Here is a 26226-nt window from a genome sequence, read left to right on the forward strand (position 1 = left end):
CAGCCTGGGCAACTTATCGAGACCCTGTCTCAAAATAAAAAATAAAAAAGGCTGGGGATGTACTATAGTGGTAGAGCACCCCTGGTTTCAATCCCTAGTACCACACACACACACACACACACACACACACACACACACATATACAAACAAAAAAAACAGTTGGTATATTCAGTCAAGGTAGGTCATGTATTTTTGTCCTGCCATCTTGGGGTTTTATTAACCCTGGCACATCCAAAAATGCAAAAGCAGTAACAGTATTAAAATGATTTTAAGATCAGGGGCTGGGGTTGTGGCTCAGCAGTAGAGCCCTCGCCTAGCACGTGCAGGGCACTGAGTTCGATCCTCAGCACCACATAAGAAAAAATAAAATAAAGGCATTGCATCCAACTACTACTAAAAAATAAATATTTTTTAAAAAATGATTTTAAGATCAGATGAACAGTTGTTATGAAAATAAAAAGGTACACTGTGCAAAATAACACAATAAATTTTCAATGTACAACAAAATTGCCCATTATGGGGAAAGATGATCATTAGTTAACATAAGGCACAAACCTAAGTATATGGTGATTCTAAAGCTTTGAAGAACCAACCTACACTTTCTACAGGATGGAATGCACCCAGGGGCTGTGAATTTAAATACCACAACCACTCTGGACTTAAGAACAAATGAATCTGTAATAGCCATTCTCTACCCAAATGATGTGAAATAAACGAGCTGGAGAGGATTGTTCCCCTAAGAAACCTGATGATGGTTGTCTTTTTCACATTTATGGATAAAACATCCAGAGTGTTACGTTTCCCCAAAGGAAAACTGTTAAAATCTGACCTGTAAAAATTCTCTATTGCCTGCTCTCTGTCTGCCTGTTACCTGGATCCCTCAGGTGTTACATGTTCAGAGAAGCCCGGGTTGAACCCCCAGGCACATGAGACCTCCCCTGGCCCAGGCTCCCTGGACCCTAGCACTCACCACATCTAGTGATGCAGAAATACTCTGGTGTACCTCCCCCAGGTACAGCTGGGCTTGGTTTCTTTTTTTTTTTTTTTTCTTAAAGAGAGAGTTGGGGGGAGAGAGAGAGAGAGAGAGAGAGAGAGAGAGAGAGAGAGAGAGAGAGAGAGAGAGAATTTTTTAATATTTATTTTTTAGTTCTCGGCAGACACAACATCTTTGTTTGTATGTGGTGCTGAGGATCGAACCCAGGCCACACGCATGCCAGGCAAGCGCGCTAAGGCGTGAGCCAAATCCCTAGCCCTGGGCTTGGTTTCAAGTGGCCATCCAGGCAGCGTATCTGCAAGCATCCAATGACCAAATGAAATCCAAGACGGTGGGTTTGTAAATGTTTGCTCTGACAGGTGACATGCATTTCTGAATATTTATATAAATATTTGTATTAATCTGAGCAACTTTATTTGGCCTACAACTTATGATTTCAACTTCTTAAGAAACATGAATTTGAACACTGGGGAAGAATGCTGAGAAACTGCAGAAGAAATGCTAATGAAACATTGAAGGCGAGATCAAAGAGACAAGACCAAGAGGTATCTCTGACAAGGAGGATCCAAGAAAGAAAACCGGGAAAGGAGAGGAGAAAAACACATCTCTGGACAATTAAAAGGAAATAGCTGTTACAAATAATCAATACACTGCAATCGACATGAAATATCATAACACAGGATGCCAGGTTTTACAATCTCGAGTGCTGAAGCAAACTTAATACTGTTTTCCTGTCGGACATACCTCTGTCTCATTTCATTTGCTACATTAAGTGTGACCTATTCAAAAGACAGTTTCTAATAAATGTCAAAGACTTTTGACAAAATCTGCTTCATATTCTGAAACTTATATTAAATTTGCACCTAGTCAAGAATAAGCTCTTTCAAGATTCCATCAATGCATTCTTTAAGTATAATGTTTGAGAATGTCAACTTGTTTATACTAAAATGTATTAATTAACCAAGGAATGGTAGATATTTCATTAACTACACCTAAGACCCACTAGACTAGGTTTATCTTCCCTACTTATGTTCTTAGAAACTGGTTGTAGTTTGAATAGCCAATAGCATTTGGCAGGTTTTCAACAGACACTTGTCAAAATAAACTAGTAACTCAACAATGAAATTGGTAACTAAACATCAATGCAGTGACAACTAAATAAACAAATGATACATACAGAAAACTTAGATAAGGAACCACAAATACACAGACACGTTCACTTTGATCTTGGTGAATAAAAGGTAAATAAGTGGCAAATTTTTTAAAAGATAGTATCTGATACTTAGGGAGACAGGGAAACCTGATGTTCTTCATGTTGTGAAAGACAGATACATTAAGGTAGGACAACACTCTCTGCCCTATGAACTAAAGACAGCATGATCACCTTAGAAGGCAATTTGGAAGTACTTTGGCCATACAAATATTAATTTCCTATAAATGTTAATGCCAAATTCCAGGAGTTCATCAGAAAAAAAAATAACTTAGAGGGGAACAGCTATAATCAATAAAAGGGTGACTGACCCTCTAAACAAAAGAGGAGGTGGGGCTAGATGTCCAACAGAGGGGATGCAATCCAGGTCAAGCCAGCAAAGCCAGCTGGGAGACAATTTTGAGTTCAGTTGAGAAATAAGGACAGGCTGACCAGGCGTCACAAAGGATGGCCAGGGAGAAGCAGAAGCCGAGTCAGGATTAACAAGGAGGCAGACTTGGCAGACCCCAGGTACAAAGAACATGGAGGAAAAACAAGACTGGCAGGTGGGGGGTGGCATTCAATGCCCTCAGGCAGGGGTCAGCAAACTTTCTACAAAGGGCAAGACTAAATACTATGAGCTCTGCAGCCACCACCACCGTCACTGTTACAACTATTTAACTTTGCCCTTACAGTATGTGGCTGTATCCCCATAAATACTTTTTTTCCCCCCCAAAACACAGGGCAGACTGGAATTTGTAAGTACTCTTTTGCCTGCAGGCAAAAGCTTGGTGACCTATAGACTATAGAAAACAAGGAAACATGACAAATTAGAGGATGAAATTCATACATTTCAATGGGATGTTTAGCAGAGACTTCAAGACACAGGTAGCAACATCAATGTGGAGATGGTTAGCTGCCAGGGCTAGAGGCAAAGCACTAGAATCATGGACCAAGGGGTGAGACTAAGAGGCTGTGATCACTCAAGGAATGGTCTGAGGAAAGGAGTCCAAGGACTCTTTCCACACAAATGGCCCTCCCCATTTCTGCATCTGCAAATTCAATCCACTAATATTTAATTTTAAATATTAGGGGGGAAAAAGTTGCATCTGTATTGAACATAATACAGACTTTTTTCTTGTCATTACTACCTAAAACATATAGTATGACAATTATTTGCACAGCATTTACATTGTATACCAGTTACTAGACGAAATCTTGAGATAATAAAGCACACAGGGAGGCTGGCTCGTAGATTACATGCACATACTACAGGGACCTGCACAACCGACCAGTTTAGAATCCATGGGGGGGCCTGGTCCAGTCTCCCTAAGCTGACCAGGGACAAATGTGCAAAGGTGGATATGTGGACGTGTTACCTAGGATCACTATGGCCCTGGAAAGGTAAGAATACTATAATTGAACCTCATCCTTTTTAAAAAGGGAGCTCCTATTTTCAAAATGGGCTTCCATTTCCTTTTCTAAGGTAAATAACTTCAAATTTGTATATGGAAAGGAAATCTTCCTAAAGGCTAGGAAGACAGTTCTAAAGTAAAGTGCCTCCCAACTTTATTAGAGTTTACTAGGAAATATTTTATACACAAAAGAAATCACAGGTCTGTAAAGAGTAATAAATAGTAAAACAAATCAGCCACACCATCTCAAGCAGGGGTCCGTCATCAACACCTCTTACAACTTTTCACACCACAGCATCAGTCTCTAAGCTAGAGGTCACAGCAGGCAGCCCAAAGTCAGAAGAGCTCACAGATAAGTTTTCTTTGGCTAACAGAATGTGATTTTCTTTTCTTTTTAGTTGTCAACGTTTAAATAACAAGAAATTTCACATGGATATTAGCATTCAGGAGCATAATTAAAAGATGTGGCTAATGTACACCCACAAAGCAACAAGTGCCTAGAGGGGAAGAACAATTCTCCCCTTTAAATAAACAGGTATTTGAGAATTCACCACAGTCCCTGCCATTCTCTATTGTCTCACACCAACCTTGCACTTCTTTATTTTATCTACCCTGACACCTGAGTTTGTGATTCCTGCTTATACAATATAACCATGGCTTCCAACCCTTTGGAGTATTGCAAACATTACTTAAAGTAAAACATTTACACAGATGCTCTCAAAAGGTACATTACTAACAGACATACCTACAATTCGAATTCACCATTTTGAAATCCAAAAAACTCAAAGAACACAAATATTTTTTTAAACTCATTTGTCTATAGAACATCCCCTGAACTGACAAGAAACTATTTATAACCATTACATATTTGAAGTGTATTCATACATTTTGATACAGAAATAACGTGCTGGGTTATGGGGCACTACCCCAGACTCTGCAGGAGGTATCATACAACTCCAGCCTATGTCCATATTACTGCTTGAAAACCTGAACGATTCTGAATACTGGAATATTTGAAAAGTCCCAAGGGTTTTGGGACTGTGGGTCTATTATACTTCTTGTATCTCCTTAAAAAAATACTCCCAGCCAGGCATGCTTCATAATCCCAGCAGCTCAGGAGGCTGAGGCAGGAGAATCACAAATTCAAAGCCAGCCTCAGCAACTTAGCAAGGTCCTAAGCAATTTAGCGAGACCCTGTCTGAAAGTAAAAAATGAAAAAGGACTGGGGATGTGGCCCAGTGATAAAGCACACCTGGGTTCAATCCCCACTACAAAATTATAATAATAATAATCACCCAAAGCAGATGACAGTGGGATAATAGTATATGTTTAATCATATTTATATACTTAATTAATTACGGTGGCAGCTACCTACAATTGAGAAATAGAATGATAAATGCAGAACATTCTGTGGTCTGACAGAAATGCATAGTGCTCATACTGACTCCAGGACCACTGTCTAGTATGATGGCAAACCCCAGTGGAACACACTGAGAACCTCTCCCAGGAGGATAACGCCCTAACAGGAAGGTACGCTGCCCTTACAAAGACATGACCATGACCTTTCATGGTTTATTTTTTCCCCCAGTGAAGAACGGATTTTCACCTGTACATAACCTGTTTGATATTTTAAGGTTTCACAGCATAAAAACCACATCACAAGACCATGGAAGATCAGATTGAGAAGTTAGGAAGGCAAGGGACTTCTCTCCCCCACCTGCCCTATGCAAAAGCTGGACAGAATCTACTTAGCTTGGAGCAAAGCAAGAGTGAAAATCAGGATGAGAAAAAGAAACAGTGCAGTAGGTGGCGGGGGCAAAATGTGACTGGGGGCAAAGTAAGGGTACAGTGTGTGATGGCCAACTATAGGAAGGACTGCCTCATAGAAGAGAGAGGGTAAGATACCATGGTACCAGAGGCTCTGAGATCAGCAGGTACACGTGCATTTGGATTCACTGTGAAAGTCATGCTGCTGGTAGAGAAACCTGGGTTCAGATGCATGGCTCTGTCATTTACTAGCTCCATGACCTCTTTGATCTCTGGCTTCCTCATCATTAAATCAGGAATAAGTGACAGCACCTCTGGGCACTGCTCTGGGAGTGCAGCAAGATATTTTATGCACAGCACCTAGCCCTGAAGCTTAATAAGCATAGAAGCTGATTAATAAACACTCGCCAATATTAATTCTTTCCTGATGAAAGGGCAGCTCAGCCTCTGTAGTCAAAAGCATCTGGGGTCCAGAGTCAGCAGGCCTACACCCAGGTCCTGTTTCGGACACTGAGTAGCTAACTGTACCAACTTAGCAAGTCATTTTTCCTTATGAAGCAAAGGTTATAATCTCCTATAGGTGAGAACCAGGCCAGATGGTCCAGCACAGAGCTTTGTAAACCAAACTACCAGAGAAACGTTGACGGTTACTACTAGAACTCTGGACGGTCTCAGTAAAGGAAAGAATGAGCTCTTCAACAAATCCAAAGAACTGAGGATATAGTGACAACAGGATAAGGAAGAGGGAAAATAAAAATAACAGGGCCTGTTAACTTGCAGGTCCTCTGTACAAGTGGTTACTAGTGATCCATGGGACATATCTGGCCCCAAAGTATTTTGTGTAGTCCCACATAGTGCCATGTCATTTAATTTGAATTAAATGCCATTTACTATTCATTGAGAACCATACATTTCAAGCTATTCTTGAAAACTCCAGTTGGGCCTTCATTCCCAGAAAGTTGTGGGTCATGGCTCTCCAAATCCCCTGCAGCCCCTACCTGGACCAAGTTACTACCCTGACCCTCCAGGCACTTAGGTTTGAAATCTTGACTTACCTAAAGACAATTATCTGGGAAAGTACTGGGACCTCCAGGGGAAGCTTTGATCACTGCAGAATCAAGAGCCAGTTAAGACATTCCTCCCAGAGCCCCAGGACCACACCTTTCTAGTTCCATCCCTCAGGCCCTCCTTGACATTTGCTCTCATAACTTCAGGTTCCTCATCTTGGCTTTCCCCTGCCTCTATTCAGGACACCTCTAAACCTGCATCCCCGGATGATCTGCACTAAGGGTTTTCAAGAATCAATCTCTCTGTAGCACCAGTGCATAAAGCATGAGGGGACATTCCTTGCCTGCCCAACCAGCCCCTGATCTCCTTCCTGCTGGTGACAGCACCCCAGTTTACCCTAGGGAACCAGTGCTCCTGCACTCTCAGTCCACATGGCTTGGGTAGAGCAGACTCCATTCCATTTCTGGGGAAAGGCATGTGACCCAGAAACATTCAGAGCCAATTCTGGGACTTTGGCCACAGTCACAAAGTATTCTTTCCCTCTGGGACTTACACGGAGAATAATGGAAGACCTGGGGGTGGAGGAGGGTGTCCCCAAGAACATGGCCTGTCTAGAGTGGAACCCTTAGATCCAGCCAAATATAAAACCACATTGTTCTTGGACTCTTCTGCTCACATGTGAGTCAATGAATTCCTCTTTGCTCAGGCAGCTTGAATTGGGTTTGCTTCCAACCAAAAGAGACCTAATCATTACAAGAAAAATTCCAAATAAGTGCTTGAAGTTAGAAGAAAAAAGAAAAGGCTCTGCTCACACTTTCCCTTCCAAGAAGCTTTTGCTCCTTTCCTCCGACCAGTCAGCTAAGTTTTCCTCTGTGCATGAGCTGTCCTTCTACAAGCACTTATCTCATGTATATAATTATTTTTGGTTTGCCTATCTCCTCCACCTATCTATTGAGCAGCTTCAGGGCAGAAAGCATGTCCTATTCACCTTTTATTCTTTAATACCTTGCACAGTGTGCCTGGCTTGGTCTCAAGTTGTCTATTGAATGTATGACTCAACAAAAAGCAGGTGGATAAAAAGAATCATCCTACTTCTCTGAGACACCCACATCATGAGTCCACCTCATAAGCCTTACCCATTTTCTCTAATAGACTCATCCAGCCACTATAAACAAATTGCATCATGAGAACTCATTCCTTCCAGGCATTACTAATTCTCCACTTGCTGGTCCATGGAACCCCACCATGAGTTACTCACAAGGTCTCCATACTGCAGGAATACCTCATTGCAAGACACAAACTTAGAGCCCTATAAACTGATAAAGCAACACACAACAGGCCTGACACTCACAGATATAACTTCCTTCTCCATCCAAATTATAGGGGGAAAACCCTTCTGTACTTTCTTGCAAAAATTCCTCTTGACCCAAATACACCCAGAATTCTTTCTTCTGGTACCCATCAACCATCTGCTTCCTAGCAGTAACAATTCTAGGGTCTCTCCTGCCTCCAATTTTCCTTTCTAGTCCTTTATGATTAATTAAGTAAAAAAAGAAAGAAAGAAAAGAAAGAAATATCTAGGAAATCAACAGCAAGAAGGCGATAGGTTCCCCAGTGAAAACAGATGTTCTGACTTTGGATGCATAACCACCACACCCTTAATAGCTCTGTAATAGCTGCAGCTTCCACTGGCATCTAGCAGCAAAGATTTTCAAACAGTCAAAGGTCAGGCTGAGAATTACAGTTCTAGTATGAATCACCATCTGCTCTATCCAGTTCACATTTTCCCAGACTTGGGCTCACACCACCAGGCAATCTAGTAAGAACCAGAATCCTGGAATTAACCACACAGATTGAATATCTGCCATAGCCGACTCTGGCAATAGAAGGAGACACAGCCAGGACTCTCAAGGTGTGCAGGCTGATGGGGACCCAGGCTAGTAAAGAGGCAATTCAATGACAAAAAGCAGGTGGTCTATGGGATTATGACAACACCTAGGAGGGACATCCATTCTAGGCTGGAATATCAGGGACCTCCCAGAGGCACTGAAACCTTCACTGGGAGATCTGAAGGATGAGTAGGAGGTATCTGTAGGAAAGGGTGGTGAAAGAGGCTTCCAGGAGTTCCAGGGAGAGGCTAATGGGTTTTGCAGGGCCTCCTCTGGAAACTGAAAGTAGGCAAGTATGGCTAAAGTGTAAAAGTGGGAAGAGAGGCTACCAGGAAGCAGGAGCCAGAGAGACCCTAAATGGATTTCCAGATAGAAAGCACTCTGAATTTTGTATCAAAAGAGCAAATGTCCCTTGCCCGACACAATGCAAAAACAGATCAAAACAACAATCTAGCAAATGTATCCTGACACTTATTAAATACTGACACCAGATGCACTTTGCTGAAAACTCTAAGAAGGGTAAAAAACTCACAAGAAATGATCATTTACTTATCATGCTTTTTGCTTGAAACATTAGCCCCTTTCCATTTCTAATCCCACCTATCTTCTAAGCTTTACTTCTTCAATTTTCCTACAAACGACAGAAAAGTAGGCATGTCCGGGCTTTAGAGGCAGGGGGTAGGTAACTCTGGAAACAGAATAAATGCACACCAAGAAAACATGGTAGGATATTGTAAAAATCAAACAACACAACTAAGCAAAAAAGTTGAGGGAAACGAAACACTGTGAGAAGCAAATTTAGAAAACTCAAGAGGAAGTAAAAGTATTTTCATACACACTAAAAACGAAGTGTCTCACATGCTTCAACCAAACCAAACTCCCCTTAACTGTTAGAAGAAGAAGAAGAAGAAGAAGAAGAAGAAGAAGAAGAAGAAGAGGAGGAGGAGGAGGAGGAGGAGGAGGCAGCAGCAGCAGAAGCAGCAGCAAGAGCTGTGAAAAAGAAAAATCACATCTCTTTCCAGAATAAGCAATAAGTTGGTCCCGTGCAGCTCCCTGCCCTGCAAGACCTTGAAATATTTGCTCCAGATAACATGGCACCTGACAATTACCTACAGAAGCGCTCAAAACCACAAATCGTTCCTGTGCAGCGGCCCGAGCGCCTCCAACCCTCTATTCTTTCATTTAAAAATCAATGCCCCTTGTGAGGCCTTAGAGCAGTCCCAAGGAAACAGGGAGGCGTACGTTCCCACACCCAAGGTGAGAAAGACTTCTTTTCAACCAACGCAAGGCGTCTCCACATCCTTTTCTTCCAATCCCAAGTTTCCAAATGTCAAGAACTTGCACTCGAGTTCCCATTCGCCCTGGGACAGGGACAGCCCGCTTCTCAGCTCCCGCAAAGCGCCTTCTGTACTCCGCTAAGCCAAGCCCACCACAGGGAAGACCCCCGAGGTGGTTCCCGCCGCAGCCGATCGCCCGGGAAAGGCCGGGACCGCCGCCCCGAGGACCCGCGCGGGGCGCGACGCCGGGCACGGAGGTCCTCCCGAGCCCCAGAAGAGGGCACAGCTCGGGCGCCGTCCCCGGGGCAGGGGCAGTGGGCCGCGGGACCCCGGGGCAGGCTGCCGAGGAGGCCGCGGGACTGCGGGCGGGTGGAGCCCGGGCCGCGGCGCGGAGCAGCCCCCGGCCCCGGGCCGCACTGGCCTCAGGCGGGGCGGCGGCCGGGTCCCCAGCCTCCCGGCCCTCGGCGGAGCCGACCCGCCCCCCGCCCGGCGCGACCCCCGCAGGCCCGCCCGCCGGCGCACTCGCCTGCCCACGGTCTGGTTGGCCAGCTGCTTCATGCGGTTGAACTGCTTCTTCATGGCGGCGGTGGCGGCGGCCCGCGGGGCTCGGGCCGGGCAGGGCGGGAGACGGCCTGGCGGCTCCTACATCGCTTCCCGGCCCGGGCGGCAGCGACGGAGGCGGCGGCTACCTCAGCCCGGCCCCGCCCTCGCCGCGTCACTTCCAGCAGCGCCGCCCGCCCGCCCCCCGGCCGGGCCGATCGGGGCCGAGCCGAGCGGGGCCGAGCCGAGCGGGGCCGAGCCGAGCGGGGCCGAGCCGAGCGGGGCGGAGCCGAGCGGGGCCGAGCCGAGCCCTGCCAAGGCAGGCAGAGCCCAGCCGAGTCCAGCGGGGCTGAGCGGAGCCCTGCCGAGTAGGACCGAGCCCAGCCGAGCCCTGCCGAGTGGAGCCGAGCCCAGCAAGGTCGAGCTGAACCGAGCCGAGCAGAGCCGAACTGGCCAACCGAATGGAGCCAAACAGAGCTGAGCAGGCCTAGCCCAGCTCTGCCAAGAATTCCAAGCCAAAGGCGACTGTGCGACCCCCTGCTGTCTCCATCCCCAGACCCCCCAAGCAGGTCCCAGTCGGGTTCCAAACCCACGAACCTACTCTAGTTGATATCAACTCAGGAATAGTCGCCTGTTCCACCCGGCCTTGTGGCCCATTCCTGAATTGTGAACTACTCGGAAGTCTGAGGCAGGAGGAGCCCAAGTTCGAGGCCAACCTCCGCCACTTAGCAAGACTCTTCTCATAATGAAAAGTAGTGCAGTGAAAGGGCTGGGGATGTAGTTTGGTAGTAGAGCACCCTTAAATTCAATCCCCAGGAGGCGGGGGAGGGGAGGAAGTCCGCCCACACGGATCAGCAGCTTCACAATCTGGTGGTGGTAGGTAGTAGCCAGCAGTGAGCAGGCAAGGTGACAGGTGTTCTTTAAATTATTTTAGGGTCTTCTTTGAACTATTTTTAAAGTAAACAAGAAAGCAAAATGTGGTAGTTAACTTGTAGAAAAGAAACAGAAGCAAAAGGAGCTAATCAGGAACTATGTCAAGAGAAAAGTATTAATGGGACTCACTCTTGCTAGGCTCCATGGACCACGTTGACATGAAGCTAGGAATTATGGCAAGGAAGATTCCTTTAGCAGCTCAGGTGTGCTGACATAACTTCTGACCAGCTATTGACCCCAGTGCCCACATTAACGTGGGATTGATTTGTATATGAAGCCCCCCTAACTAGGATGGCCACCATGACAGTTCTGGAGAGGACCAACTAAGGTCAAAAGCTCCACCGCCCAATGTGAAGGAGGAGTTGAGAACACACAATCAGCAAAGCGTACAGAAGGTTGTCCCCAGTTCTCCTGGTAAACATCAACAGTAATAATATTGGGGACAATGGCACGGCCAGTTATTGGAGTTCTGCTCCTCACATGTTGAAATTTGAACATTAGAGAAGCACGCAGAGGCAAGCATATAAAGCAGGATATGTTTACAAAGACTTAGACTTTACATAGACTTTTCCCAGGAGGGAGAAGGGTATCCTGGTATCCCGAGAAGCCCAGTGTTCCCCCTTTTTATAAGTCCTGGGCTTCCTTTGTTCTGCCCTCTTCCCCTTATCTCTCTCCTTCCTGCTTACAGGACTAAGCCTAGGAAATGCTCAGTGGGGTGGCCAAAAGGTGGGAAAGAGGTGGGGGAAGGGGGAGGGGCAGGATGGTGCAGCCAAAGACAGATTTACAACCTTATAGCTCCCTGTAGGGAGAGGCAATTCCTGGGACAGGTTACCTTGGCAACAGGTTGGAGCAGGGGCAGGTTCTTGATAAGGGTGGGGGAAGGGCTCTGAAGGAATTAACATTTCAATCCTTCAGGGGACAGTCTCCAACTTACCGGACTCAAAATTGACCTCCTTGATCTGACCAGACTTGACTTACCTATCTATACTGCCTGGCTCATTCTGGCTTCAACAGCACTGTCTCCTTCGTCCTTCTCTGCTTGGAGACGGCCCACTCTCTCCCTTGAGAGTGCTTTTTGCTTAAGCCTCACTTTTCTTTTACGTTATTTTCACCTCACTTTCACTTCTAATAAAGTTCCCTTGCCTGACTTTTGGTGTCTGACTTTAAGTCTTCTTGGGTCGAAACACAAGAACCCAGGTTTGGAGTTTCGGCTCCCTGCTTTCCTGTGATAGTAGGACCTTAACTTCTATCAGTAGATCACTCTGTGCATAATTAAAGTCAATGCCTTGACTAGATCTCTAACTCATATGAAAAGCATCCAGACACAAAGCATAAACGTGAAACACCCTGTGTAGGATGTTTGGGAATTGACAAAACTCATTCCTGGGCACTGATACCAGAACAGGGCCTGTGGGGCATGAGGGCAAAGGTTGAATGGAACATTCCAGATAATGTTCTGTATCCTCCTTAAGGTCGTGCTTATGTGTATGAGTAGACATTTGTCAATCACAGTGAATCGAACCTGTCGGATGGATGTGTATTACTGTGTATATTTTACTGCCGCTAAGAAACAACTGTGAACTGGGGATGTGGCTCAGTGGTAGAGTGCTTGCCTAGCATACGTGAGGCCCTGGTTTGGGTCTTCAGCACTGGAATAAAAAAGAAAATCAATCAGGCAATCAATCAATAAAATAAGGGGCTGGGGATATAGCTCAGTTGGTAGAGTGCTTGGCTTGCATGCATAAAGCCCTGGGTTCGATCCCCAGAACCAAAAATAAATAAATAGGTAGCTAGATAAAATAAAATTAAAAAATGTAGTATAAACATAGCTTGAAGAATAGGCCCATGTGCACCCCCTGGAAAGAGCACTTGGTGGCTCCTCTGACAGCAGGAAGAAGACTTTTTTTTTTGTCCTAGATATTTAACCCAGAGGTGCTTTACCATGGAGCTACATCCCCAGCCTCTTTTTTTTTTTTTTTTTTTTTTTTAATTTTGAGACAGTCTCACTAAGTTTCCAAGGCTGGTCTTAAACTTGCAATCCTCTTGCCTCAGCCTCTGGAGCTGCAGGGATTTCAGGGGCATGCCCCCACACCCTTCAAGAAGGCTTCTTAAAGCAAGGCAGATAGGGCTTCTGCAGTCAGCGACTGAGTCACCACATTCAGACATTGGCTGTGTACCATTCACTACTGTATCACACTTGGGTGTGGTGCCAATCAAGCATCAGCTTTCCAAGCCAATAACATGGATTTTAGTAACATAATTTAGTCACAACAAGAGATGAACAGATTGTTGGAGGAATTTTTTTTTTTTTTTTAAGAGTTGAGTCTCAGGGCTGGGGTTATGGCTCAGCGGAAAAGCATTCGCTTAGCATGTGCGAGGCCCTGGGTTCGAGTCTCAGTACCACATTAAAAAATAAATAAATAAAATAAAGGTATTGTGTCCAACTACCACTAAAAAATAAATATTATAAAAAAGAGAGAGAGTGGAATGTGAGCTGGGGAATGGGGTACATGCCTATAATCCTCAATTTAGGAGGCTGAGGCAGGAGGATCAGAAGTTCAAGACCAGCCTCAGCAATTTAGCAAGGCCCTAAGCAACTTAGCAAGACCTTACTTCAAAATAAAACATACAAAGGGTTCGAGATGTGTCTCAGTGTTTAAGGAGTCCTGGGTTCAGTCCCTGATACCCCCTACCCCAAAAAAAGATTTGAGTCTAAGGTTAAGCATTGGAGATTTATTGCTTACATCGTAGAAGGAACAACTAGCAGGCATACATGAACTCTATAAACTGCAAAATACTGAAGTGGCACCCCCTTTCTCCACAGAATAGCCCTCTTCACCATGCTGATTTTAGTACTGTCAGCAAAAGAGTCTTTGAGAAAGAGTCCAATGTAGATAAATTTCCTATTTTCATGTCGCCCTGTTTTCTTGGCCACTGGCCGAGAAGATACCAGCACTCCAGGTGCTGGACACCTCCTTACTGGTTTTTCACAAACATATCCAGTATAGTACTTTGAAGAAATGTGCAAACAAGGCCTCTGGCCTTGAGCTGGGCTTCACAGAGATGTCTACATTTTTAAGATAAGTTACAACTGGGCTCCATGGTAACAGCTGCCAGGGGGAGGAAAGAAAGGGGAGAAGAAGCTCTCCCCTTCTCAGGTGTTGTCCTTGAATGGTTAACTTGCCCACAACAGTAAGAGAAAAAGCTGCTTTTGTGCCTGGAGTTGTGGCTCAGTGGCAGAGAGCTTTCCTTGCACACATGTGGCACTGGGTTCGATTCTCAACACCACATAAAAATAAATAAAATAAAAATATTGTGTCTATGTATAAGTAAACAAAGGTTTTAAAAAGAATATTAAAAAAAAAAAAAAAAAAAAAAGCTGCTTTTATGTGAACTTCTGCAGGCTGTGAACTTCTGAGCCCCTCCCCTTACACGCTGGGTATAAAACTCTGAAACTCCCTGAACTTGGGGTTCAGGGGATTAATTGATTACAGCAAAAGCTGTGTCCTCTGAACCTGGCTGCAGCCAAATAAACTGTTTGCTGCTATCTTCGGTGCCTGGCCTCGTTTGTCCCTACAACAATACCGTCAAGGAACCTGAACAGAAGTCAGGAAATTGCTGACAATTTGAAATGTCAGAATTACAGAAACAGAGATTAATCAAAATCAGCTACAGGATTCAAGATTACCTAAGCAACCATGAAGAAAAACATTAGAAAACATGTAACAGCAAGGTGGCTCAAGAATTGGAGTCACTGACATCTGTAAAATTCAAGAGATGAAGACGGGCGTGGTGGCACATGCCTATAATCCCAGTGGCTCCGGAGTCTGAGGAAAAGGATTGCAAGTTCAAAGCCAGTTTCAGCAATTCAGTGAGGCCCTAAGCAATTAGAAAGATGCTGTCTCAAAATAAAACATAAAAAGGGCTGTGGATGTGGCTTGGTAATTAAGTACCCCTGGGTTCAATTCCTGGTATCTAAAAAATAAAATAAAATTTAAGAGATGGGGGGAAAAAACTGCTCAATTCCTAAAAACTGAAAAAAGTAAAGTCTATCCAAAAATTGAAGAACAGACTTAGAGGCTAAAATAATGATCTTCTTAGAAAATGACAGAGATCCATCCATCCAAGTGGAAGAAGGATGAATGTGAATTGAATTGAATGTGAATCTTAGTCTTATGTGATGAAGCAAAGTGAAACTGTAAAATAAGAGGAAATAATTGAATAAAACCAGGGAAACTCAGCGGTTCCAGAGGAATTTGATAAATTCATTCTTCAGGTCTTCAGAAAAAATGAGGCCGGGCGTGGTGGCACATACCTATCATCACAGATCAGCCACATCTCAGTGGCTTGGGAGGCTGAGGCAGGAGGATTGCAAGTTCAAAGTCAGCCTGAGCAACAGCGTGGCTTGCTAAGCAACTCAGTAAGACCCTGTCTCTAAATATTAAAGTATAAAATTGGGCTGGGGGTGTGGCCCAGTGGTCAAGTGCCCCTGAGTTCAATGCCTAGTACCAAAAAAAAAAAAAAGAAAAAAATGAGATTTCTTTTAACACAGATGAAAAGACACAAGTCTTGCATCCATGAAAGAAAAATAATCACCTGAAAGAAAAGCTGGAACAATTCAGGGAACAAACAGAGTGGGGGTGGTAGCTCTGACTGACCCTAAAAATCACACTATCCAGGAACCAGAAGCTGGGGTTTCTCAAATGAATGTATGGAAAGGTAATAATCTGCAGAAGGAAACCAAACATCCACAGAAGATCATTGAAGATCAAAAGCAGATAAGATGCACCCACTACACTCTTTACAAGAAAAAAAAAAAAAAAAAAAAAACAACAGACAATGAAGAATTTTAAATACCAGCATGAGCAAATAATGATTGCACAAACCCAGCTCATTTCAGGGATAGATGAGAAAAGGAAGAATTTGCAATAGGACAGATCAAGACCCAGCTGCAAGAAAAAAAGACAAGAGATTCAAACAGACCCTGGTGTTTTTCAAGCAGAAAAAAGTTTGGTAGCTGGATTGTAGAAAAAGGAAGTGAAAAGCATGGTTTATCTCAAGCTGAAACTAAAAGATTAGTAAAAGGAAGAAAAGAACAAGAATTCAATTGTTCAAGTTGGACATTCAACATGTAAATGGAAAAAAAATATATATAAGCTTTTGGCTGAACTAGCTGATCAGCTGTCCACAGATGAACATGGTAAACTAACTCAGATCTGCCAGTGGAAAGATTTAGAGATGCAGGGTCTTCACACTAGATTAGCTTCATCTACTTCCACGGGGGACACTGTTCACCTTCTGCGGCTGCTGCAAATGTATGCTCTGGAATGAAAACAAATGTTAGCTGTTTGGAATGAGAAAGCTAGGGAAAATAAGTACCTAAAAAGAGTATCAGCAAGTGTGATGAATACTGTGGGTGCCAGTGAATCAGCCCTCATCAAACTGCAGGATGAAAATAAACAATTTGTCTGATAGACTCGCAAGTAGTGGTCAGGATATGTTTAGAGGACAGTGCAGAATTGATCCTGTCTCCTCTTGGAGAATTGAATGACACAGATAGGACTCAATGTGTTGAATCAGAAATGGCCGAGTTTACTGAAAATTTCACAAACATCCAACACTAGTAGTGAGGTTTGGGGTATTAATAGGAATCAGTTTGAGGAGCTTCAAGAGATTGATTAAAACAGCTAGTTAAAAAAATGGAAGAGTCAGAGGCTGGGGATGTGGCTCAGAGGTGGAGCACTCACTCGCCTAGCATGCATGAGGCACTGGGTTCGATCCTAGGCACCACGTAAATGTAAAATAAAGATATTGCATTCACTATTGGGGCTGGGGATGTAGCTCAAGCGGTAGCGCGCTCGCCTGCCATGCGTGCGGCCCAGGTTCGATCCTCAGCACCACATACAAACAAAGATGTTGTGTCCGCCAAATACTAAAAAAAATAAATATTAAAATTCTCTCTCTCACTCTCTCTTTAAAAAAAAAAAAAAAAAAAGATATTGCGTTCACCTATAGTTAAAAAATAAATACTTTAAAAAAATGAGATAGTGGAACCAACAGGTAGTGCGACCATGAGACAGTCCAAATTCAAGAACTTCAACAGGTTCAGGTACAGATTTTAACTAACATTGATCCTAATTCAAAAATACAGATGAATTATACAGATGAATTATACTGACCTGATTCCAAAAACATAAAGAAAATGAAACCAAACTTAAAAAGTTGGAACAGGAATTGGCACAGCATAGAGTACCTCTGCAATGCCAAGGACACTTTCTTAGGACAGCTGGATATTTCACTTTCCACGAAATCATCACATTCTCCAGGGTCCGTGGAATCTGTTGAGACAAGTGAGTCTCATATATTGACTGAAACTTCCAGATTCTTGCTCCAACAAAAGACTGAAGAACTCAAAAAAATCACTACAGGAAAAAGAGACAACCATTATTGGTCCCTCTGGGAGGATAACCAGAGACTTCTGATTCAAATGCTGTCACCTCAGAGTTAGAGAGAAAAGGACAGGAACATATGGATTTAGGGATTAAGCAGCTAAAAGAGAAACAGGATGTTTTCCAAAAGTTACTGAAGGGAAAAAAGAGCTTCTCATCAAAGGCAAAAGTTGTGAGAGAAAAATCTTACAAAGGAAGTAAATAAAAATAAGCTTTTAGCAACCTGAAGGAGAGAATGTCAAGTTTAGAAATGAATATGGATTCTCTTAAAAGCAGGAAAATGAGCTGAGCGAGGTGGCATGTTCCTGTCATCCCAGTGACTTGGGAGGCTAAGGCAGGAGGATCACAAGTTCAAAGCCAGCCTCAGCATCTTAGCGGGTCCTAAGCAGCTTACTGAGACTGTGTCTCAAAAAAAATAATAGTGCTGGGGTTGTGGCTCAGCGGTAGAGAGCGCTCGCCTCGCATGTGCAAGACCCTGGGTTCGATCCTCAGCACCACATAAAAATAAATAAGTGAAATAAAGGTATGGTGGCCAACTACAAATAAAATAATAATAACAATAATAATAATAATAATTCAAAAAAATAAATAAAAAGATCTGTGGATGTGGCTCAGTGGTAAAGCACCCCTGGCTGCTTAACCAACAGAAAAAAAATCACCATCATGGAGGACAAGGTAGTTTTCTATGCTACTGAGTTGGAAAACGGATGCCAGGAAGCTGGACTGCATGTAAAACCCTTCTGGGGAAAAAACTGAGAGATAGGATGGCATTGCAGTTTTCTGTCTCCAAGGGACAAGAGGAGTCATAGGCTGGCTCCACCTTGTCTGAATGGGAAGAAGAAGTAGAAAATCCAAAAGGCAACCTGACGGAAAGGGATCTGGGGAGAAAGTGAACGCTTCAAAAACAAACTGAGGTCCGAGAGGAAGTGTGGGCTGGAGGCTGGATGAACTTCACCTATGACCTGGAAGAAAAGGCAGACAAAGTTCTAAGGAGAAAGCCCTTCCTTGGATATCTTCAAGCACCACATGAAGCAGAGGAAGCCTCACAACTAAAGGGAGGCATGCTGGGTATGGAAAGGTAGGGCAGGGAGCAGTTGTCCCAGGTAGACCCAAGCCATGCTTCCTGGTGAACGGAGGAGGGACCTGTGAGTGTCCCCAACACACCTCCAAAACCCAACCAGCACTTTGTGCTGAATAGTTGCTCTTCAGAAATTTTGGTTAAATTTATACAAATAGGATCTCATTCATCTACACCAGCAGCAAGTCCTTCTCCTTGTAAGAAGCTTCTAGATGCAGCAGGAGAGAACAAACAAGTTAGGAAGGTACCAGGAAGTTTGTAAAAGACTCCAGGAGCCACACCCAAATGAGCAGATGTGAGTTGGGCTCTGTGAGTTGTGTCTCTCACCAGCCCAGCTGGACTTGACATTGGTGGGGCTGGACATCTTCACTTTGCTGATGTCACCTGACAAGAGTGCTGGAATTGTACCGGAAGGACTTTAAAAAAAAATAGAAGATTCTCAAGTTAGATATGTTTAAAAACCAAGCCACCATGTGTGTACTACATTACAAAGTGACCTTTTGAAGAAGAAGAAGAAGAAGAAAAAAAAAACAAAACTCACATATTTGTTTTTAGTTTTACTCTCTTTAAATTTACATGCAGGTGTGGTGGCACCTGCTTATGATCCCAGTAACTCAGGAGGCTGAGACAGGAGGATGGCAAGTTTGAGGACAGCCTCAGCAATGTAGCTGCTCAAAATAAAAAATAAAAAGTCCTGTTTCTAAATAAAATAAAAAGGCCTGTTTCTACATAAAAAATAAAAAGGGCTGGGGATGTGGCTCAGTAGTAAAGAACTCCTGAGTTCAATCCCCAGTGCCAAAAATAAATGCTTTTTTTTTTTTAAGATTTATTTTTTAGTTTTAGGTGGACAAAATATCTTTATTTTTATGTGGTGCTGAGGATCGAACCTAGTGCCTCATGCATGCTAGATGAGCACTCTACCACTGAGCCAAGACCTCAGCCCCCCCAAAATAAATGCTTTTTTAAAAAAGTGTTTTTAAAGGGCTGTGATAGTATTCACAAACTTAGCCAATGGCTGTTCCTTGGGAGGAAGGGTGTGGGTGATATGAGAGACTATGGTCAAAGGGTACTTCAAGTATTGTCTGAATATTTTCAATTTTAATGAGGGGCAGGTGTTTAACTTGGGTAAGTAAAACATGAACTTGTGTTAGCATTAAAAAAGTAAAAATATGCCAGGCATGATGGCAGCACACCTGTAATTCCTGCGGCTTGGGAGGCTGAGGAAGGAGGATCTCAAGTTCAAAGCCAGCCTCAGAATGGCAAGGTACTAAGCAACTCAGTGAGACACTGTCTCTAAAATAAAAACAAAACAAACAACAACAACAAAAAATTCAAAATGGATGTGGGGATGTAGCTCAGTGGTTGAGTGCCCCTGAGTTAAATCCCCAATACCAAAAAAAAAAAAAAAAAAGTATAAAATATGTGAGTGCAACCTCCCTATATATGAAAAAATGGTGAAGAGTTCTAAAGTACAAGTTACATAAAATTAAAAAGCAAATTCCCCTTTCACAAATAAGTCCCATTCCCCTTTCCATTGCTTGGGAAATCACTCTAGTGGTTTTCTTTTCATCTGTTTTCTTTCAGATCCTTTAGAAATAAATGTGTATGCCGGGCACAGTAGTACACACGTGTAATCTCAGCGACTTGGGAGGCTGAGGCAGGAGGATGGCAAGTTCCAGATCAGTTTTAGCAACTTAGTGAGACCCTTTGACTTTGCTCTCTCTCTCTCTCTCCCACTCCCTCTCTCCAGGTTTCTAACTTTAGACCCTCTTTCTCAGTCTCTTTATGACTTCTTGTTTCTGGTCATTTTTAAAAATGTTCTCCAAGTTTCCATCTTCTGCTAATGGGATCTTCTCATTTTCCCTGTAGTCTCAGGACAAGTACCTCTACTGAAATACAAACTGAAGCCTTTCACTGATGTTTGCTAAGTTGATCCCCAGGTCACCAAAGAGTCTGGGGGAGAGGCGACCTCTCCAGCACCTTGTCATCTGGAGACAGGAAAGGCCACCCCCATTTGAAGGTAGAATATGCCAGAGCACCAAAATTTGGCTCCATTTATAGCAAGGAGGTCTTGGCACCATGTGGAACTTGTGTGGTGCTGCCTCTGTGACCCAAGAAATAAGGGGCAGTTGGGAAGGGGGGCCACAGGTCAGGGTCTGTGAAAACCTCTATTTCCAGAAGAGCCTAGACTGTGGCCAGTAACCATTCTAATGGCTGAAATGCAGGTGCAAAAATGGTAGTTTTTGCATCAGAAGTCCATGGGCATCTTATGATCATCTTAGGCCATCCAGAGACTCCAGGAAGCATGAGCAGAGGTCACCAAAGCCTCTTCCATGCAAGAGTCTCTGAAGGCAGTAACAAGAGTGCTTGTTAATTTGAATTTGGACAAATTCTAGAGCCTTTTGTTGGTGGAACCCTGCCCAAGCTGGGCATATTGCTAATTTGCAAGTAACAGCATAAGTGTGTTTAAGTAAAATTTGTAAGTAATAATACTATTAATAATATTACCTCCAGAATCCAAAAAGACCGAAAAGATATTGGACATGTATGTCCTTAATAACTGTGTCCCTCAAAAAATGTGCTCAAAGGAGGATGTCATTAAGGTAATAAACCTGTACTCCTAGAGAAAGGCAGAGATGGTTAGGACCTTGCCTGCAAATATTGTATACAGGAGCAGAATTATTTAGGTACACTGCGGGTAGCCAGGTCAAGTCTGAACTGTGTCCCTTTGAAGCTAAAGGCAAACTGTGGTTGAGAGGTCATTGAAACAGGCAGACCTTACTAACCAAATCTAGACACTGTCATCGGTACGTTATAGTACTTGCTGTTGACACTTATTATCCACTAACACCCATGGAACATGTATACTGCTAAGCTGGGACACTATACCTGCTCAGTGCTTTGTAGAGAACCACCCTTTGTAGAGGACCAGGCTGAGAAAAATGCCCTCCCCTCACCACCCTCCCTGGCAAAACTTAACCTCAGCTGTTCCCCCTATCCTTTCTAGAATGCTGAGTATTTGCTGTTTGCTGTTTGCGTTGTTTTATTTATTTATTTTCTTTAGATGAGGGGTCTCATTATATCATTGAGGTTGGCTTTTGAACTCCTGATCTCAAGCAATTCTTCTGTCTCAGCATCCCAAGCTGCGGGGACTATAGGCAATGGGCACTGGTGCCTGATATATACCCCATTTCCGCCCCTGGGCTGTAACCCAGAACCTTCGGAATGCTAGGCAAGTGTTCTACCACTACACCACCCAGAACTATTTTTTTTTTTGTTTTGTTTTGCTTAAATAGGTTATGATTCAAAGTTTTAAAAGTTTGAATATATCCCTTCCCTGCTCCCAACACAAAGCAGATACAACTGAATATACAAACTCATTTCTTGTTTTTCTTTTTCTTTTTCTTCTCTCTTTTTAAATATTTATCTTAAGTTTTAGGTGGACACAAAATCTTTATTTTACATTTATGTGGGTGGTACTGAGGATCGAACCCAGTGCCTCATGCATGCTAGGCAAGCACTCGACCACTGAGCCAAACCCAGCCCCCATATTTCTCTTTAATTTCTAAATTTTTTTTTTACAACAAATCCATTACAAAATATCTGTAATGAACATTTTGACTATGTGTAACCATGAAACAAAGGCGTGAACTCACTCCCACTTGCGAAACTGAAGATATGTCTATGAATCCCCCGCCCCGCCAACCCAGTGCCTTTCCCTAATTTTTGTGTCCCACACGCCCCAGTCCTTGATTCCTGGGACACTTTCCCTTGTTGCTTTGCTTTTCCATATATTATTTTATCACATACATAAATTTCTCTAATCAACATTAGTTTTGCTTGGTTTGCACTTTATCACTTTATCTTTCTTTCACCGAATAATTTATTGTTCTAACATTTAGCCGTTCATTTTCATTGTTACATAGTTTTTCATGCACTATCTCCTCCACAACATTTCAAAGGAGATTCTGTGTGCAAAGACCTCCGCACAGGACCTGGCAGAGTGTCAGCCCTCCCTAAAAGTTGTTAAATTGTTGAATGACACTGAGCCCTTTTTTTTTTTTTTTTTTTTAATTTTTCCTGGGTAGATTCTCTGCCCTTCGCTCCAGTGCTTAAGATCCTCCTTGCTCTTCTGCCCTGAGTTAATCATATTTACAAAATTTTGTGACCAGCAACCAGGAACCAGAAGTCCTCCCAAAGCAACTCAGACTACCCTTCCCAGGGAGCATTGCGCACTCTTAGGTCATTTTCAATTTCCCTGCTCTTGAGGCACACTTCCGGGTCGTGTGGGCGGAGCCAAAAGAGTCCTCCAATGAGCAGCTCCGTGGTCTGAAAGGGCGGGGAAACAGCCCAATGAGCGTCACCACAGAGGAGCCAATCAGCTGGAAGTTTGCTGGTGCCGCCCGCGGGGGCGGCGTCATTGAGCCGCGCCAGCTGAGCGGGTGGAGCCCGGCCCCTCTATCCTCCCTCCTTGGAGTGGTTTGCTCCTTGCTGCGCCGCTTGTGGACCCCCGCTTCCATGTCCCTGGTGGGCACAGCACCCCGGAACCTCCACGCCCATGGCTGCTAGCCTGAGGGAGCCCTCTTTCATCTCCTCTCCTTCCTCGTCCACCTGCGACACTGACGACGAGGGCGTGCGCGGCACCTGCGAAGATGCTTCTCTGTGCAAGAGGTGCCTGGCCCGCACGGGGCTGGGGGCGGGCCCCGGGGTCGGGGCCTGGGTGTGGGGCGGGCCTGTGTCCGGGAACTGCGCCCGGACCCCGGAGAGGGATGCCGCGCGCAGCTCCAGCGACCCTTGGTAGCACCTGTGAAGCGCACGGGGCAGGGGTTCCCGGCACGTATGAGCCTCGGTATCGGGAATGGGAGGACGGCGCTGGACGAAGCGCACACGGTCTGTGCCTTTTCCCTGGCAAGACGGACGGTCATGTTGCACACAGTAGCTACAACCTTGCTGGGTGTGGGAAGGTTTCTCCTCCTTTGTAGGTTACATTTGGTGGTGGTCGTGATCCCCATTGTGCCCTTGAGACTCATGTCCATGAAGGGGAGGTGACTGTTCAGGGCCACATAATGTTTGTTTGCAGAGCCAGTAGCACAGAGAGGCTTGAGAATTGGTGGTGTGGTAGGAGGTGTGTGTGTGTGTGTTGGGGGGGGCATTTCCAGTGCAGGTGGACCTCAGAGAAAGAGAACACGAGGCTTGTGGGTCTTCTTTTCATTCATTCAGCTTATTTATTGGGGGAGGACTTCGTGCCAGGTCCTTTCTTGGGGCTGATGAGTGGGGTTTCAGTCATTGTGAATTGATGGCAAGCAAGTATGTGTGGGACATACGGGAACTCATAGCCTAGTTGGGAAAGACAGAAAACAAATTGTTACTCGTGAAATCTATAATTATAACTTTGTGTTGTGTTGTGGAAGGTTCAAGGTGCCATTAGCGTTTGTAATTTAGGCCGTGATGTTTAGGTTGAGAAGAAAAGGCTAAGTAAAAAGGTGTAGGAGAGTGTTCAGGCAGAGCAAGAGAGGAGTATGGATTGTTAGAAAAACAGAAAGAACTGGAAGAAGCAGGCTGGGGTCAGGGTGGTATTGTAGAGTGGGGAATTCCAAAGTTTTGGATGCAGGATTGTACTTTTAATAGGTTCTTAGAGAATAAGTATAGTCGTTTGGGGCTTGAACTCTGAAGCCAGACTCTTGTGAAACTGATCTCTGCCACTTACAAGTTGTGTGAACTTTGGGCAAGTTCCAAACACATTCTGCACCACATTTTTCTGATCTGTAAAATGGGTGTGGTATTAATGTTCACTTGAACATTAATATGTTGAGGATCCAACGACATTTAGTATTAGTTTAGCAATCAGAGCAGTGAGTGAGTTAGTAGGTGTTAGTGGTGGTTGATTAAATAAATGAAAAGATCCATATGTAGTCAAGTCTCGGACGCAGTTCCTGATGAGATTTATGAATTTAAAGAGATTACATTTGCCTTTATTTCTCCTAGCTTTCAGGTATCTTTGATCATATCTATAGCACTGTTGAATCAGTAATGTATTTTTCTCATATTGAATGTCATTTTCTCTTTTTTTAAATATTTATTTGTTGTAGTTGGACACAACACCATTATTTCACTTACTTATTTTTTTATGTGGTGCTGAGGATGGAATCCAGGGTCTTGCACATGCGAGGCGAGCGCTCTACCCCTGAGCCACAACTCCAACCCCTTGAATGTCATTTTCTAAGAGACTCTTTAGTTCCATCAAAAGTTTCAGAGAGAAAATTCTTTTCAGCAGTTCTTAGGGTCATACTCATTTAATATTTTTGGTAATTTTTTTTTTTGTAAACTTGCTTTCTTAGAACAAATAATGAGCTGGGCATGGTGGCACACACCTGTAATCCCAGTGGCTCAGAAGGCTGAGGCAAGAGGATCGCAAGTTGAAAGCCAGTCTCAGAAATTTAGTGAGGCCCTCAGCAATTTAGTGAGACCCTGACTCAAAATAAAAAGGGCTGGGAATGTGGCTCAGTGGTTAAGTGCCCCTGGGTTCAAGCCTCGGTAACAAAACAAAACAAACAACAACAGATGTTGGCCTACTTCAGACCCATCAATCAGAATCTTCTGGAATATGTTCTAGTTATGAAGACTTCATGTTTTTGCCATCTGGATGCATTTCATCAATGTTTTGTTTTGTTATCCACTGAGTTTTCCCTTTCTGAAAAAACATGCCATGAGAGTTTTTGAGAATTTTAAAATTAATTTTCTAATTATATTGCAGGACTCAATGTCTTTCAGTTTCTATGGTTCTGTGATCGACATCTGTACTATAATACAGTAAGCCCTTAAATTTTGGCAAAATTTATGATATTAGGATTTCTTGAATAAATTATGGACAAATTATTCTCATTATGCCTCAGTCTTCTCATCTTTAAAATGGGGACAATACGGGTAATGTATCTTTTATGTGTCATGATCCAAATGTGATAATTAATGCAAAGTTGTTAGTACATGATTTGGCACAAAGTGAAGCCCTCAATTATTAGTAATGTTTTTCCTTGGTACCAGAGATTGAACCCAGGGGTGCTTTAGCACTAAGCCACATCCCCAGCCGTTTTTTTTTTGTTGTTGTTGTTGTTATTTTGGGACAAGTTCTCTCTAAGTTGCTTAGGGTCTCACTAAGTTGCTTAGGCTGGCCTTGAACTTTCGATCTTCCTGCCACAGCTTCCCAAGTTGTTAATATTACAGGTGTGCACCACCATAACTAGATTATTAGTAGTTTTGATTTCCCTTTAGTCTGGTATTATTATTATTATTTTTTTTTTAGAGAGAGAGAATTTTTTTTTTAATATTTAATTTACATTTTAGTTTTCGGTAGACACAACATCTTTGTTTGTATGTGGTGCTGAGGATCGAACCCAGGCCGCACACATGCCAGGCTACCGCTTGAGCCACATCCCCAGCTCTAGTCTGGTATTATTTGGTTGAAGTTACTGAATATGTAGTAGCTGTGAGTCTGGTTGTTCTTTTAACTGTGGCCTGTAACCTTGACCTAGAGCCATAAAGTCCCATTGGTCAAACACCTGGTATGATTTTTTTCGGGGCAGAAAATGGCCGGATTAAGGCATTTCTTAAGAGAAGGAGTTTTCGCTCTTATGGAACTTGATTGATCATGGTGAGAGCGATTATGATAAAGGAAGAGCGTACCTTCTCT

The 26226-nt window shown here is 43.7% G+C and overlaps 2 protein-coding genes across 9 annotated transcripts in view; one reads left to right on the forward strand and one right to left on the reverse strand.

Annotated features, from left to right (window-relative positions):
* Positions 1-10231, reverse strand: part of Arhgap17 (Rho GTPase activating protein 17) — an 85339-nt gene extending 75108 nt beyond the window's left edge. For all 8 annotated transcript variants that reach the window (XR_013089457.2, XR_013089456.2, XR_013089454.2 and 5 more), the window contains exon 1: positions 10066-10231. Coding sequence is in view for 4 of the 8 variants with exons in the window: in XM_076840712.2 (XP_076696827.2) it covers positions 10066-10118 (53 nt within the window). In the remaining 4 variants the exon portion in view is untranslated. The remainder of the gene's footprint in view (positions 1-10065) is intronic.
* A 12729-nt stretch (positions 10232-22960) lies between these two features.
* Positions 22961-26226, forward strand: part of Lcmt1 (leucine carboxyl methyltransferase 1) — a 48770-nt gene continuing 45504 nt past the window's right edge. Inside the window, exon 1 of the mRNA XM_076840145.2 lies at positions 22961-23210. Within this exon, the coding sequence (XP_076696260.1) occupies positions 23098-23210 (113 nt within the window). The 5' untranslated portion in view covers positions 22961-23097. The remainder of the gene's footprint in view (positions 23211-26226) is intronic.

This window comes from Callospermophilus lateralis, chromosome 19 (genome assembly GCF_048772815.1).
Source record: "Callospermophilus lateralis isolate mCalLat2 chromosome 19, mCalLat2.hap1, whole genome shotgun sequence".
Lineage (NCBI taxonomy): Eukaryota > Metazoa > Chordata > Mammalia > Rodentia > Sciuridae > Callospermophilus > Callospermophilus lateralis.